At 48.3% G+C, this 10,648-nt stretch overlaps 2 protein-coding genes across 2 annotated transcripts; both read left to right on the plus strand.

The window, feature by feature from the left end:
* Nucleotides 1–248: 248 nt before the first annotated feature.
* slu7 (SLU7 homolog, splicing factor) lies at nt 249–7,951 on the plus strand. The gene is made up of 15 exons (XM_030368254.1): nt 249–530; nt 785–949; nt 1,548–1,701; nt 1,805–1,885; nt 2,028–2,192; nt 2,387–2,449; nt 3,204–3,335; nt 3,783–3,880; nt 4,010–4,077; nt 4,188–4,327; nt 4,799–4,960; nt 5,053–5,157; nt 5,584–5,661; nt 6,121–6,237; nt 7,437–7,951. The coding sequence occupies exons 2-15, from the start codon at nt 795–797 to the stop codon at nt 7,620–7,622; spliced, it is 1,704 nt and encodes a 567-aa protein (XP_030224114.1). The 5' UTR covers nt 249–530; nt 785–794; the 3' UTR covers nt 7,623–7,951.
* Nucleotides 7,952–8,707: 756 nt separating this feature from the next.
* Nucleotides 8,708–10,642, plus strand: c1qtnf2 (C1q and TNF related 2). The gene is made up of 3 exons (XM_030368262.1): nt 8,708–8,916; nt 9,217–9,474; nt 9,572–10,642. Exons 1-3 carry the CDS (start codon nt 8,889–8,891, stop codon nt 10,207–10,209), a joined length of 924 nt encoding a protein of 307 aa, XP_030224122.1. The 5' UTR covers nt 8,708–8,888; the 3' UTR covers nt 10,210–10,642.
* Nucleotides 10,643–10,648: the final 6 nt, after the last annotated feature.

A 10,648-nucleotide genomic window follows, 5' to 3' on the forward strand; every position in this document is an offset into this window, starting at 1 on the left:
TGCTTAAAATATTGAGTAATATTCATGTTAAAGCCGTGCCGTGGTTTATTTACTTTTCGCCAAATTTGAATATAATAATACCGTGCACTTTTTCAAAAATTCGCTGCACTTCGTTCATGGAAGTAAGTGAGAGTTAACATGAATATTACTCAATATATTGAGCATATTGACAGTCTCACAAATAAATCACTTCCGTCACACCAGAGTACTTCCGTCGCGCGTGGGTGGTTGTCACCTGGTTGTCACCTATGGTTGTCACGCCAGGGTGTTGTTTGTTCTCCGAGGCTGCAGCTGGATATGGGAGTCTCCGGCCTGTTCAGCAGAGTGCGCAATTACCACCAGGTGTCCAGTAGGGGGCGCCCTCACAACCACGAATTTGCGTTCCCACGAAGAAGTTCTCTGGTGACGAAATACAAAACGTAAAATGGCGACGACTGCTCCGTCTGCGTAATCAAAACATCAGCTAGCATCAGAAATTAAATAACCCCCTTCAACTAACCCAAACCAGTGTTTTTTGGAATCCCGAAAAGGTAAACTATAATTGTATACAGATTGTGCAATCATTAAAAGCGGGTTATCTTAATTGAAGAACATAAAGCCATCAAAAGCATGCAAGAAGTCGCCATCGTGTTAGCACCACCAGTTAGCCAATGCACGTCTTGCACGACTAAATGTCCAATATACAAAAAAGAATCGTGATACGTTTTGCTTTTATAGGATGATTAAACTCTAAAGGATATACTGTAACGATAACGGCCACATTCTGTTTTTAAAACCAACCCAGACCCGCAGTCATGACGGAAGAAGGGCCCTCGCAGGCCGGGCAGGACGCGATGTTGGGTCTGGACGAACCCAAGAAGATGACCCGCGAGGACTGGAGGAAGAAGAAGGAGCTGGAGGAGCAGAGGAAGCTGGGAAACGCCCCGGCCGAGGTGGACGAGGAGGGAAAGTAAGCAGGTCGACGTGGGCAAGTAGGGGTGCCAATGCCTTCCATGGTGTGCCGCATTCATGAGAATATAAGTGTGGACATTGAGGTAAGAATGGGGGGGTCACACATTGTGACCCCCCCATTCTTACCTCCATGTCCATGTAGATAGATAGATAGATAGATAGATAGTAGGAATGGGCACGAGTAGTAAATTCCAAACTCGAGTGATCGAATGAATTCCTTGAGGATCAATCGAGTACTCGTTTAAAACTAATCTATTTTTAGAATGCAACGCATCTGCAGCAGGAATTGGCCTAATGATGAACGGCAATATTACCAACCAAACATGTAATGCTTATTCTCAATCAAAACAGTCAAGAGTTATCAGAGTATTCATTATTTATTTTGGCAAACGGTCAAAACACATTTTCCTTGTAAAAAGGCAAATGCCTTCCATGGTGAGCCCCATTCATGAGAATATAAGCCTGATCTGATTGTATTTAATGGCGATAAACTCACCATTAGATGAATATGGACATGGATGTCGTTTGACCGGGTGAGGGCTATTAGCTTCCCTAGTCGTTACTGTTGTGTTGACCCGACCGGTTCTCCCTTCCAGAGACATCAACCCTCACATCCCCCAGTACATTTCGTCGGTGCCGTGGTACATCGACCCGTCCAAGAGACCCACGCTTAAGCATCAGAGGCCCCAGGAAGAGGAAGAAGATTATGTTTCCTCCATCGGACAGTGGTACAAGCGGGGGGTGGACGAGGTCAGTTGTCATGAGATGGTGACCAGATCACAATGGAGCAGATATTGTGTATGGAAAGGTCCTGTTTATAAACTAAGAGCTTCATGTTTAATTCTGTCACCAGAAACCAATTTCCACAAAGTTCCGCAAGGGTTCGTGTGAAAACTGCGGTGCGGTGACACACAAGAAGAAGGACTGCTTGGAGGTAAACATCTGCGTTCTCAACAAAAGCATCTAGATTAGAAACCTGACCTCCTGTCAACATACAGGGGAGCTTCGATGTGTTCATAGTGGCACATATGAAACAAGAATGAGGGCTTCATTTGTGCTTCATTTTTACCTACCAGCGGCCCAGAAAAGTGGGAGCCAAGTTCACGGGTTCGGGTATGGCTCCGGATGAGCACTCTCAGCTGAACCTGGCCCTGGACTACGATGGGAAGAGGGATCGCTGGAACGGGTACGACCCCGAGGACCACCATCGCATCGTAGAGGAGTACTCCAAAGTGGACCAGGTGAGCTTCACCTGCAGCCTCGGGCCCTATCCCACCGTTCAACCTGTCGAGCAACACACCATCCCCGACGAGGAATCGTCTGCAAGATTAGAAATATTCGGGGAAAATGTAGACAGAAACTTTACTAATGTCCTGATCTTTACATAGAGCTTAAATTGATCATCTGTAATCTTCCTCCTTGATGCTTCTCCCAGGCCAAGAGAACCTTGAAGGCCCAGAAGCTTCAGGATGAGCTGGCTTCAGGAAAACTGGATCAGGTAAGTCTGGACTCAAACCAGCGGTCAACCAAAAACACTATTGGAAACGTATCAGCATGAAGGGCGTAACCAGTTTAAGCTCCCTTAAGCCAAATTTAATTCAGGCAAATCTTAGCCATCATATATAATGTATAAGGCTGGGTACAAATATCGATTCATCAATGCACTGCAATTTATTTGTTCTCGATTCAATTTCGACAGAGAATTTTTTTGAAATCGATTTATTTCCATTAAAAAAAGAAAGAAAGAAAAAAAAGCATAGTCAGTCATTGTAATCTAGAAGCGAGTATGTCTAAATGTATATGCCTTTTTACATTTGTCCATGTTATGATTATTACTTTTATGCTGCAGGTTTAGCTTAGGAACAATACTATACAACGGTGTATTCCCTTTTTGCTAGTTAAAGCACAATGAAGTTGTTAATTCATTTTGAAATGGTTAATTCCAAATAATATTCAGGTATTTTTGTCATCTGCACGACGTGCACGTATTATTGAATCGATATCGAAGCAAATGGATCAATATCGAATCGATAAAATCGAATCAAGTCCTAAAGAATCGAATTGAATTGAATTGAATTGTGAGGTACCTGGCAATACCAAGCCCTAATAATGTATTTGTTTTCAAGTGGAACCTGGGTCCAATAACCCTTGCTTGTCTGACCACTGATCCTTCGAGGACCTTTCTAGCTGAATGTCGTCTTCCAGGTTAAGTGGAGTCGCTCCCTCGTTACATTCTGGTCTCTCCCGCACAGGAGCGGGAACACGACAGCGAGGATGAGGATGAGGACAAATACGCAGACGATATCGACATGCCTGGGCAGAACTTCGACTCCAAGAGGCGTATCACCGTGAGGAATCTGCGTATCCGAGAAGACATCGCCAAGGTAAGAGTGTATTTCAGTCTATCCAGTGGGGTTCATCTCTGGTCTCGTCTCTCAAGGGGCCAGTGAGAAGGTGAAGCCTTCCCTTTTCACTGTCTCTCATAACAAATAAACTATTGTTATTATATATATATTATATTATTATGATTTTTGGAATTGTGCTTCCGCCACAGTAGGGGGCAGTATGGCATTGAATCTCAGGACAGAGGGCACAGGGGTGTACACAGCAGATTTTTATGTTTTTGTTTATTTATCTTTGAACTGTTTTTGGAGTAAATAAAACTTCACTCTTTTTTGCCAATTGGAATTGCCCCTCGTTTTTATCCACGTTTTTCGTCTGCCCCTCACAGGGCCTTCACCTAATCCACTCCTTAATCTGTAGCCAATAATATATGGACTTCCCTTACAGGTGTCAGTGATGTAAATTGTGCTCTATTGAATTCTCTCTAGTACTTGAGGAATCTGGATCCCAACTCGGCCTACTACGACCCCAAGACTCGAGCTATGAGGGAGAATCCGTACTACAACACCGGCATGAACCCAGACGAGTGAGTCACCGACTGCCTGACTGACTGACTGACTGACTGCCTGACTGACTGTCCATCAGGTCTCTTCTGCTCGGTGTGGTATTGTCTGTCGACCGTACCTCCAATGCTTTCCTCTTTGATTTCCCGCAGGGTGGGATTCGCCGGCGACAACTTTGTGCGCTACTCCGGGGACACCATAACCATGGCCCAGACTCAGTGTAAGTTACCAAACACCTAAGTCTCTAACCAGTAGTAACTAGTTAACCCCAGCCCTGCAGTGTGTGCGTGGTACCCCTGGTTAACGGCCTGGCCGTGCGCTGTGTTCCAGTGTTCGCCTGGGAGGCCTATGAGAAGGGGTCGGAGGTGCACCTGCAGGCAGACCCCACCAAGCTGGAGCTGCTGCACCAGTCCTTCAAAGTCAAGAAGGAGGACTTCAAGGAGAAGCAGAAGGACACCATCCTGGAGAGGGTGGGGCAGCTTCTCTTTCTTCTCCCCCTCCCCGTTGACTCTTTGACGACGCGCCTTATTCTTACACCTTCTAACAGCTTTGTGGCTTTTAAGCTCCATGCTTAAAGAGGCAATATGCAAGATTCTGGATATCAAGCTAGCTCCAGCCCACATTAAAGGTTGTGGGCTAACGGATCACATTCATTTTTCCTCATGATCCGCTAGCTGCCCGCCCCATCAGCAGGTCCCATCTCTGTAGGCAGGTGTTGTGGGGTTTTGCGCTGCAATATGCAAGATTCGCGATATCAAGCTAGCTCCAGTCCACATTAAGAACTATTTGTTCATCTGACCACCGCCCGACTTAAAAACATATTCGTTACCGCAATCAAGCCTTAAAGTTAGCCCCGTAATGCTAGCCCTGTCTACATGCCCAGAATGTGTTCTGGAGCACACAACAGTTCCCCCGTGCTCACCTGGGCGTGTGTGTGACAGTACGGCGGCGAGGAGCACCTGGACGCCCCCCCCCGGGAGCTGCTGCTGGCCCAGACGGAGGACTACGTGGAGTACTCCCGCCACGGCGCGGTCATCAAGGGCCTGGACAAGGCCATCGCCCGCTCCAAATACGAGGAGGACGTGACCATCAACAACCACGCCGTAAGCACTGCGCCACAGACCCAGCGGCAGGGCACGCATCATGTTCACAACATGTTCTGATCTGCTTTTATTGAACTGTTTCTCCGCCCCAGTTCATCTGGGGGTCCTACTGGAGGGACGGCTACTGGGGGTTCAAATGCTGCCACTCCATGGTCAAGCAGAGTTACTGCACGGGGGCCGCAGGCATCCACACAGCCGTAAGTGGATTCACTCTTTACCGTCTGGTTCATGTATGTGTATATATATCACCGTAGTCCCTCAGAACCAATGAGGGACTAGTTTATTGAGAATAATTTAGTACAAAACAAATGATAAATTAGAACAACTTTTCTGTGCTTCCGGCTTAATAAGTACTACACCACTGTTCCTAATTAATGTATGTCGTTTAGTTTGGAGTCAGATACGGTCAGAAGCAACACCGTTTTTGGACCGTGCATTGGACATCGTCATTTAGTGTCTAGTATACTCTTCAGCAGAAAGTTATCTGCCACATTTCCCCTGCTACTAATACTGTTTAAGACCTGCACCGACCAGTGGCACAGGGCGAAGGGGGAAGGAAAGGAGGGCCACTCCTACCTTTGGTGGCATCATCACGATGTAACCGTGTGTTTGTCCCGCTGCAGAGCACATCGGCCTGCGTTCCGTTTGACGACGGTCTACAGGAGGATGAAGAGGAGGAACAGCCCAAGACCCTTCTGGAGGTAAGGGCCCTCAGAGCTGAGCTGGGGGGATTCCACAGGTCCCCTCCCCGGGGCTTCACACAGCCCTGCAGCCCCGGATCACAACCATGTTTATTCTCCAACCCGATAGGACGCCCGGTTCACTTCACATCAGCATCACTCAGACCACAGCGCTCATTGTTAAGAAAATATCTGTGTTTAGAATATCAGCTGATATACCCATCATCTTTTATTTCCTAATATCGCTCTGGGCCCCTAAAGTCCAGCATCGGTCTGGCCCTAGTTTGTCTTTATGCTGTCTGTCATTGAACCGATGGCTTTATAGCTGGTAGTCAGGGTGCTGTCCATTTAACCATTTATTGGAGACATAACTTCGTACTTTTAGAACTTTTAATTAAATAGCTTTCAATTGGAAAACGTGATGTAATATCGTTCTCCCAAGGACGACCTGTTTCAAGCCAAAGTGACTTCTTTTCGCAGATGCACCAGGAGAAGATGAAGGAGAAGAAGAAGAAAAAGAAGAACAAGAAGAACAAGAAGCACGGCTCTGACAGCGAATCAGACGATGAGGCGAAGAAGAAAGAGAAGCTGATTAAGGTAGTGTGTGTGTGTGTGTGTGTGGATGATGTGGTGTGTGTGTGTGTGTGTGTGTGTGGATGGTGTGTGTGTGTGGGTGATGTGGTGTGTGTGTGTGTGGGTGATGTGGTGTGTGTGTGTGGATGGGGGTGTGGTGTGTGTGGGTGTCTGGATGATGTGGTGTGTGTGGTTGTGTGGATGACGTGGTGTGTGTGGGTGTCTGGATGTGTGGGTGGATGGGGGTGTGGTTGTGGGCGCGCAGTGGTGTGTGTGTGTCAGGGTTGCATGATTATGGCAAAAATTATAATTGCGATTATTTTGCCTGATATTTCTATTCATCATTTTGATAAACATATCAATTAGACATTCTTTTGCAACAAATGTATCTATAAAAAAACAATGATTAAGCAATATAAGTTTGCAATTCGGTTTCAACAGGCTTATAAATCTGATTTATTCATGTTTTCATCATTTATCTTTTAAATGACGGGCCATAACCCTATATGGAAGAAGAAGATGATGTTGATGAGGATGATCACCTATCTGAGTGCATCAACCACTTGGCCCTCGTCCTGTCCCCTCCTAACCTCCTCCTTGGCCCTCCACTTGTCCCCTCTCCTAACCTCCACGTCTCATAGGCCCTGTCCCCTCTCCTAACCTCCTCCTTGGCCCTCCACTTGTCCCCTCTCCTAACCTCCACGTCTCATAGGCCCTGTCCCCTCTCCTAACCTCCTCCTTGGCCCTCCCCTTGTCCCCTCTCCTAACCTCCTCGTCTCCTAGGCCCTCGCCCTGTCCCCTCTCCTAACCTGCTACTTGTCTCCTAGGCCCTCGCCCTGTCCCCTCTCCTAACCTCCACCCTTGTCTCCTAGGCCCTGTCCCCTCTCCTAACCTGCTCCTTGTCTCCTAGGCCCTCGCCCTGTCCCCTCTCCTGACCTCCTCCTTGTCTCCTAGGCCATCCCCCTCTCCCCTCTCCTGACCACCTCCTTGTCTCCTTGTCTCCTTGGCCCTCCCCTTGTCTTCTCTCCTAACCTCCTCCTTGTCTCCTAGGCCCTCGCCCTGTCCCCTCTCCTAACCTCCTCCTTGGCCCTCCCCTTGTCCCCTCTCCTAACCTCCTCGTCTCCTAGGCCCTCGCCCTGTCCCCTCTCCTAACCTGCTCCTTGTCTCCTTGGCCCTCCCCTTGTCCCCTCTCCTAACCTGCTCCTTGTCTCCTTGTCTCCTAGGCCCTGGATGCGGAGTGCCAGCGGCTGAAGCGCGTGGACGAGATCATGCTGCTGGACGAGAGGAAGCGGCCGTACAGCAGCCTGCACGAGGTCAAGCAGCCAACCGAGGAGGAGATGGAGGCCTTCCGCATGAAGCGGGGCCGCGAGGACGACCCCATGTTCGCCTTCCTGCACCCCCCCTCCTGAGCCTCCTCCGCAGGGCCTCAGGGTACCGGGCCCCCGGGGGGAGGTCCCCCGGTCTGTAGGGTCCGTCGACGGGGCAGCAGCCGCCTAACTCACAGGACCCACCGCAAACTCAAACCACACAGTGTAGGGGCTTCTTAAAATGATGTTTGTTTATGCTTTTATGGCCGAATGAGGATGGTTGTTGTTGTAGGGCTTTTTTGTTTAGGAGTCATTATTCCACGGTAAATGGGGAATTACCATTTGTGCGCTTTGTAAATATCAACTACATATTCATTAAAGGCCATCATTCAAATTTTGTGATACTGAAATAAATTTGTTTGTAAAATTAACCGTTTACTCATTTTTGTTGTGCTTTCGAAACAATGGTCAGCTGTATGGAGCAACTCTAAAACGTATGCAATTTTTAAGAAGGGTATTTGCCAGGCAGTCATGTAAGAATAGCGACACCGCGTGGGCAGATGATACATGAACTCCGCACTGCAATAGATCATCTCCCATCAAATCTAAACCAGGAAGTTTGAGGTTATTAGAAACAGACACCACCAATGTCTATTTTGAAGGATTTGACTAGTCATTTTTCCATTGGCTCAGATTTAACGTATTAATCTTTCTTTTTATACCTTCAGAGCAGACCAAAGCACCAGAAGTAAAACCAATACTTCCAACCTTAAATGGATGTGGAGTAAAGTGGATACCAAAGCTCGTGGTACATTCCATTCTGTATATATGTCCATTGTTTCTTCTATCTACAACATATTTAAAAGGCTCAGTATATCAGCAGGCCATGCTTTGATGCAAGGACTTAACACATGCATTATGTTCCCCTAATACTGTTGTTTCCCCCTTCTGCTGCCTGCTGCCAGCTACAGCTAATACACATCTGTTAATAGTCAAAAAATAGTCAAAGCAGTTTCGCCCCATCAAAATGAATAGCTTCTCGCTATCTTGTGACTCACTTCGAGCTTAATCTAACCTCTGATATGGATTATAATGACTAATACTTGCTCAAACAATGACGCACAGTTTAGGGCTTCGTTCCATGTAACAATTTTCAGTGGGCCACTTTGATAGCTATCGGAAGAAGCATATGACATCACTGTCAAAGTATTTTACTGGCAGTGTTTTCAGCAGGGCGGATGTTAGGGTTTGCGTGATTCACTGTTGGTGAGTCTCTTTAATGCTCTATCACACCAGTGTTATCTATCCCCAATACTGGAAAATATCATGTCCGAAACTTGGCAGACGACTACAGAGTAGCGTTGCAGAATGTCCACAGCCTACAGTTCTCCAACTGGTGAGTTGATATGCATCATAGCCTCTATGTTCTCGTACGGCCACTACGCCCTCAACCCGTTCTTCCATTGCTCAGATTGTTATGCGGCATCAGGGGATTGCATGGAATGAATCATAACATTTTCTGTGAATATACTGCATACAAGCTAAAAGCCTATGCTTTGCTCGGGTGTTGCAAGTCTTCCCACTTTTGTACCGTATGCTTTATGCACATTATTGGGCATACATATTGACCCATCTTTAATACCGGCCAGCCATAGTCCAATCTCAGAGGTCCATGGTCGTGCTCTTCCTTCCTCAGGGAGAGTGACGCTCCAGACATGCATGCTGCTGTGTTTGGTCTCCGTGGCATCCTGCCAGTCGCCGTTGCACACGCACAGGAGAGGACGGAACCTCACCATCCATTCCTCCCAGCTGGTGTGCAGTCTCCCGGGCCCCCAGGGGCCTGCGGGACAACCCGGAGCCTCTGGATCTCCAGGGGCTATGGGCGCACAGGGGCCCCCAGGGAGAGATGGCCTGGATGGGAAGGATGGAGAGAAGGGCGACCGGGGCGACGCAGGTGAGGCCTCCGTCCATCTCGCGGTCTAACGTGTCGTGGTTACTGCAGCGATGTGCATGACTCCATTAGGAACCGTAACGCTGATCGCTCTCCTCAGCTGAGCCCGGGAGGCCAGGGAACCCCGGGAAGCCGGGGCCGAAGGGCAAGGCAGGTGTGATCGGCAAGGCCGGGCCCCGGGGGTTCAACGGGCTGCGGGGCACCCCAGGGGTGACGGGCAAGCCCGGGAGGAAGGGCCCGCCGGGCGACGCGGGCGTGGACGGGGCCCCCGGTGGCTGCAGCTGCGGGGACAACAGGGCGCGCTCGGCCTTCTCCGTGGCGATGACCAAGAGCTACCCCCAGGAGCGGCTGCCGATCCGCTTCGGCCGCATCCTGCTCAACGAGGGCGACCACTACAACGCCACCAGCGGGAAGTTCGTCTGCGCCTTCCCCGGGGTGTACTACTTCACCTACGACATCACCCTGGCCAACAGGCACCTGGCCATCGGACTGGTCCACAACGGGAACTACAAGATCAAGACGTTCGACGCCAACACGGGGAACAACGACGTGGCGTCGGGCTCCACCGTGCTGCAGCTGCGGCGCGGCGACCAGGTGTGGCTGCAGATCTTCTACTCCGGGCAGAATGGCCTGTTCTTCGACCCGTACTGGACGGACAGCACCTTCACCGGCTTCCTCATCTATGCCGATCGGCAAAAGCAACTGCCGAAAGCAACTAATGATGAAGATTTGAATTAGGCTTATTTGTTGTGTTTTTCTATTGCTTCACAGTATTTACCTGGTTGATTTCCATAGGTTGACCACTTGGTTGCATTCAAAATGTTTAGGTGTAGGTGTGTTACCATAACTGCATAAACTGAAAGACATGGGACGAGGTCAAATATAATCGGACACCAGATGGCGCTCTGCTCTTGGGACCTGGAGGGATCGAAGAACGGAAAAACGTACTAATTAAAACTAAAAACGATTAAAATCCAAAATGGATAGACATACAGACAGACAGCGTATCATAAAGACGGACGGACAGAAAAATCAGACAGATGAATAGATAACATTCCTTAATTGAATAAAATATAATTGAATAAAACAAGATTAGCCTATTCAGAACTTTGTACTCTAAAAAGTCCCATAAACTAGCGTGTTTATTACAAATAAATTATTTATTTACTTTTGGACA

This window comes from Gadus morhua, chromosome 10 (assembly GCF_902167405.1).
Source record: "Gadus morhua chromosome 10, gadMor3.0, whole genome shotgun sequence".
In the NCBI taxonomy this organism is placed as follows: domain Eukaryota; kingdom Metazoa; phylum Chordata; class Actinopteri; order Gadiformes; family Gadidae; genus Gadus; species Gadus morhua.

What these genes read in the sequence shown, in the direction of transcription:
- c1qtnf2 (XM_030368262.1), top strand. Translation starts at nt 8,889, where the DNA reads ATGTCCACAGCCTACAGTTCTCCAACTG. An exon ending in AGCCTACAGTTCTCCAACTG is followed by an intron (nt 8,917 to 9,216) that starts GTGAGTTGATAT and finishes TTCCTTCCTCAG; the next exon opens with GGAGAGTGACGCTCCAGACA. An exon ending in GGGCGACCGGGGCGACGCAG is followed by an intron (nt 9,475 to 9,571) that starts GTGAGGCCTCCG and finishes CGCTCTCCTCAG; the next exon opens with CTGAGCCCGGGAGGCCAGGG.
- slu7 (XM_030368254.1), top strand. Translation starts at nt 795, where the DNA reads ATGACGGAAGAAGGGCCCTCGCAGGCCGGGCAGGACGCGATGTTGGGT. An exon ending in CTTCAGGAAAACTGGATCAG is followed by an intron (nt 2,450 to 3,203) that starts GTAAGTCTGGAC and finishes TCTCCCGCACAG; the next exon opens with GAGCGGGAACACGACAGCGA. An exon ending in CCGCAGGCATCCACACAGCC is followed by an intron (nt 5,158 to 5,583) that starts GTAAGTGGATTC and finishes GTCCCGCTGCAG; the next exon opens with AGCACATCGGCCTGCGTTCC.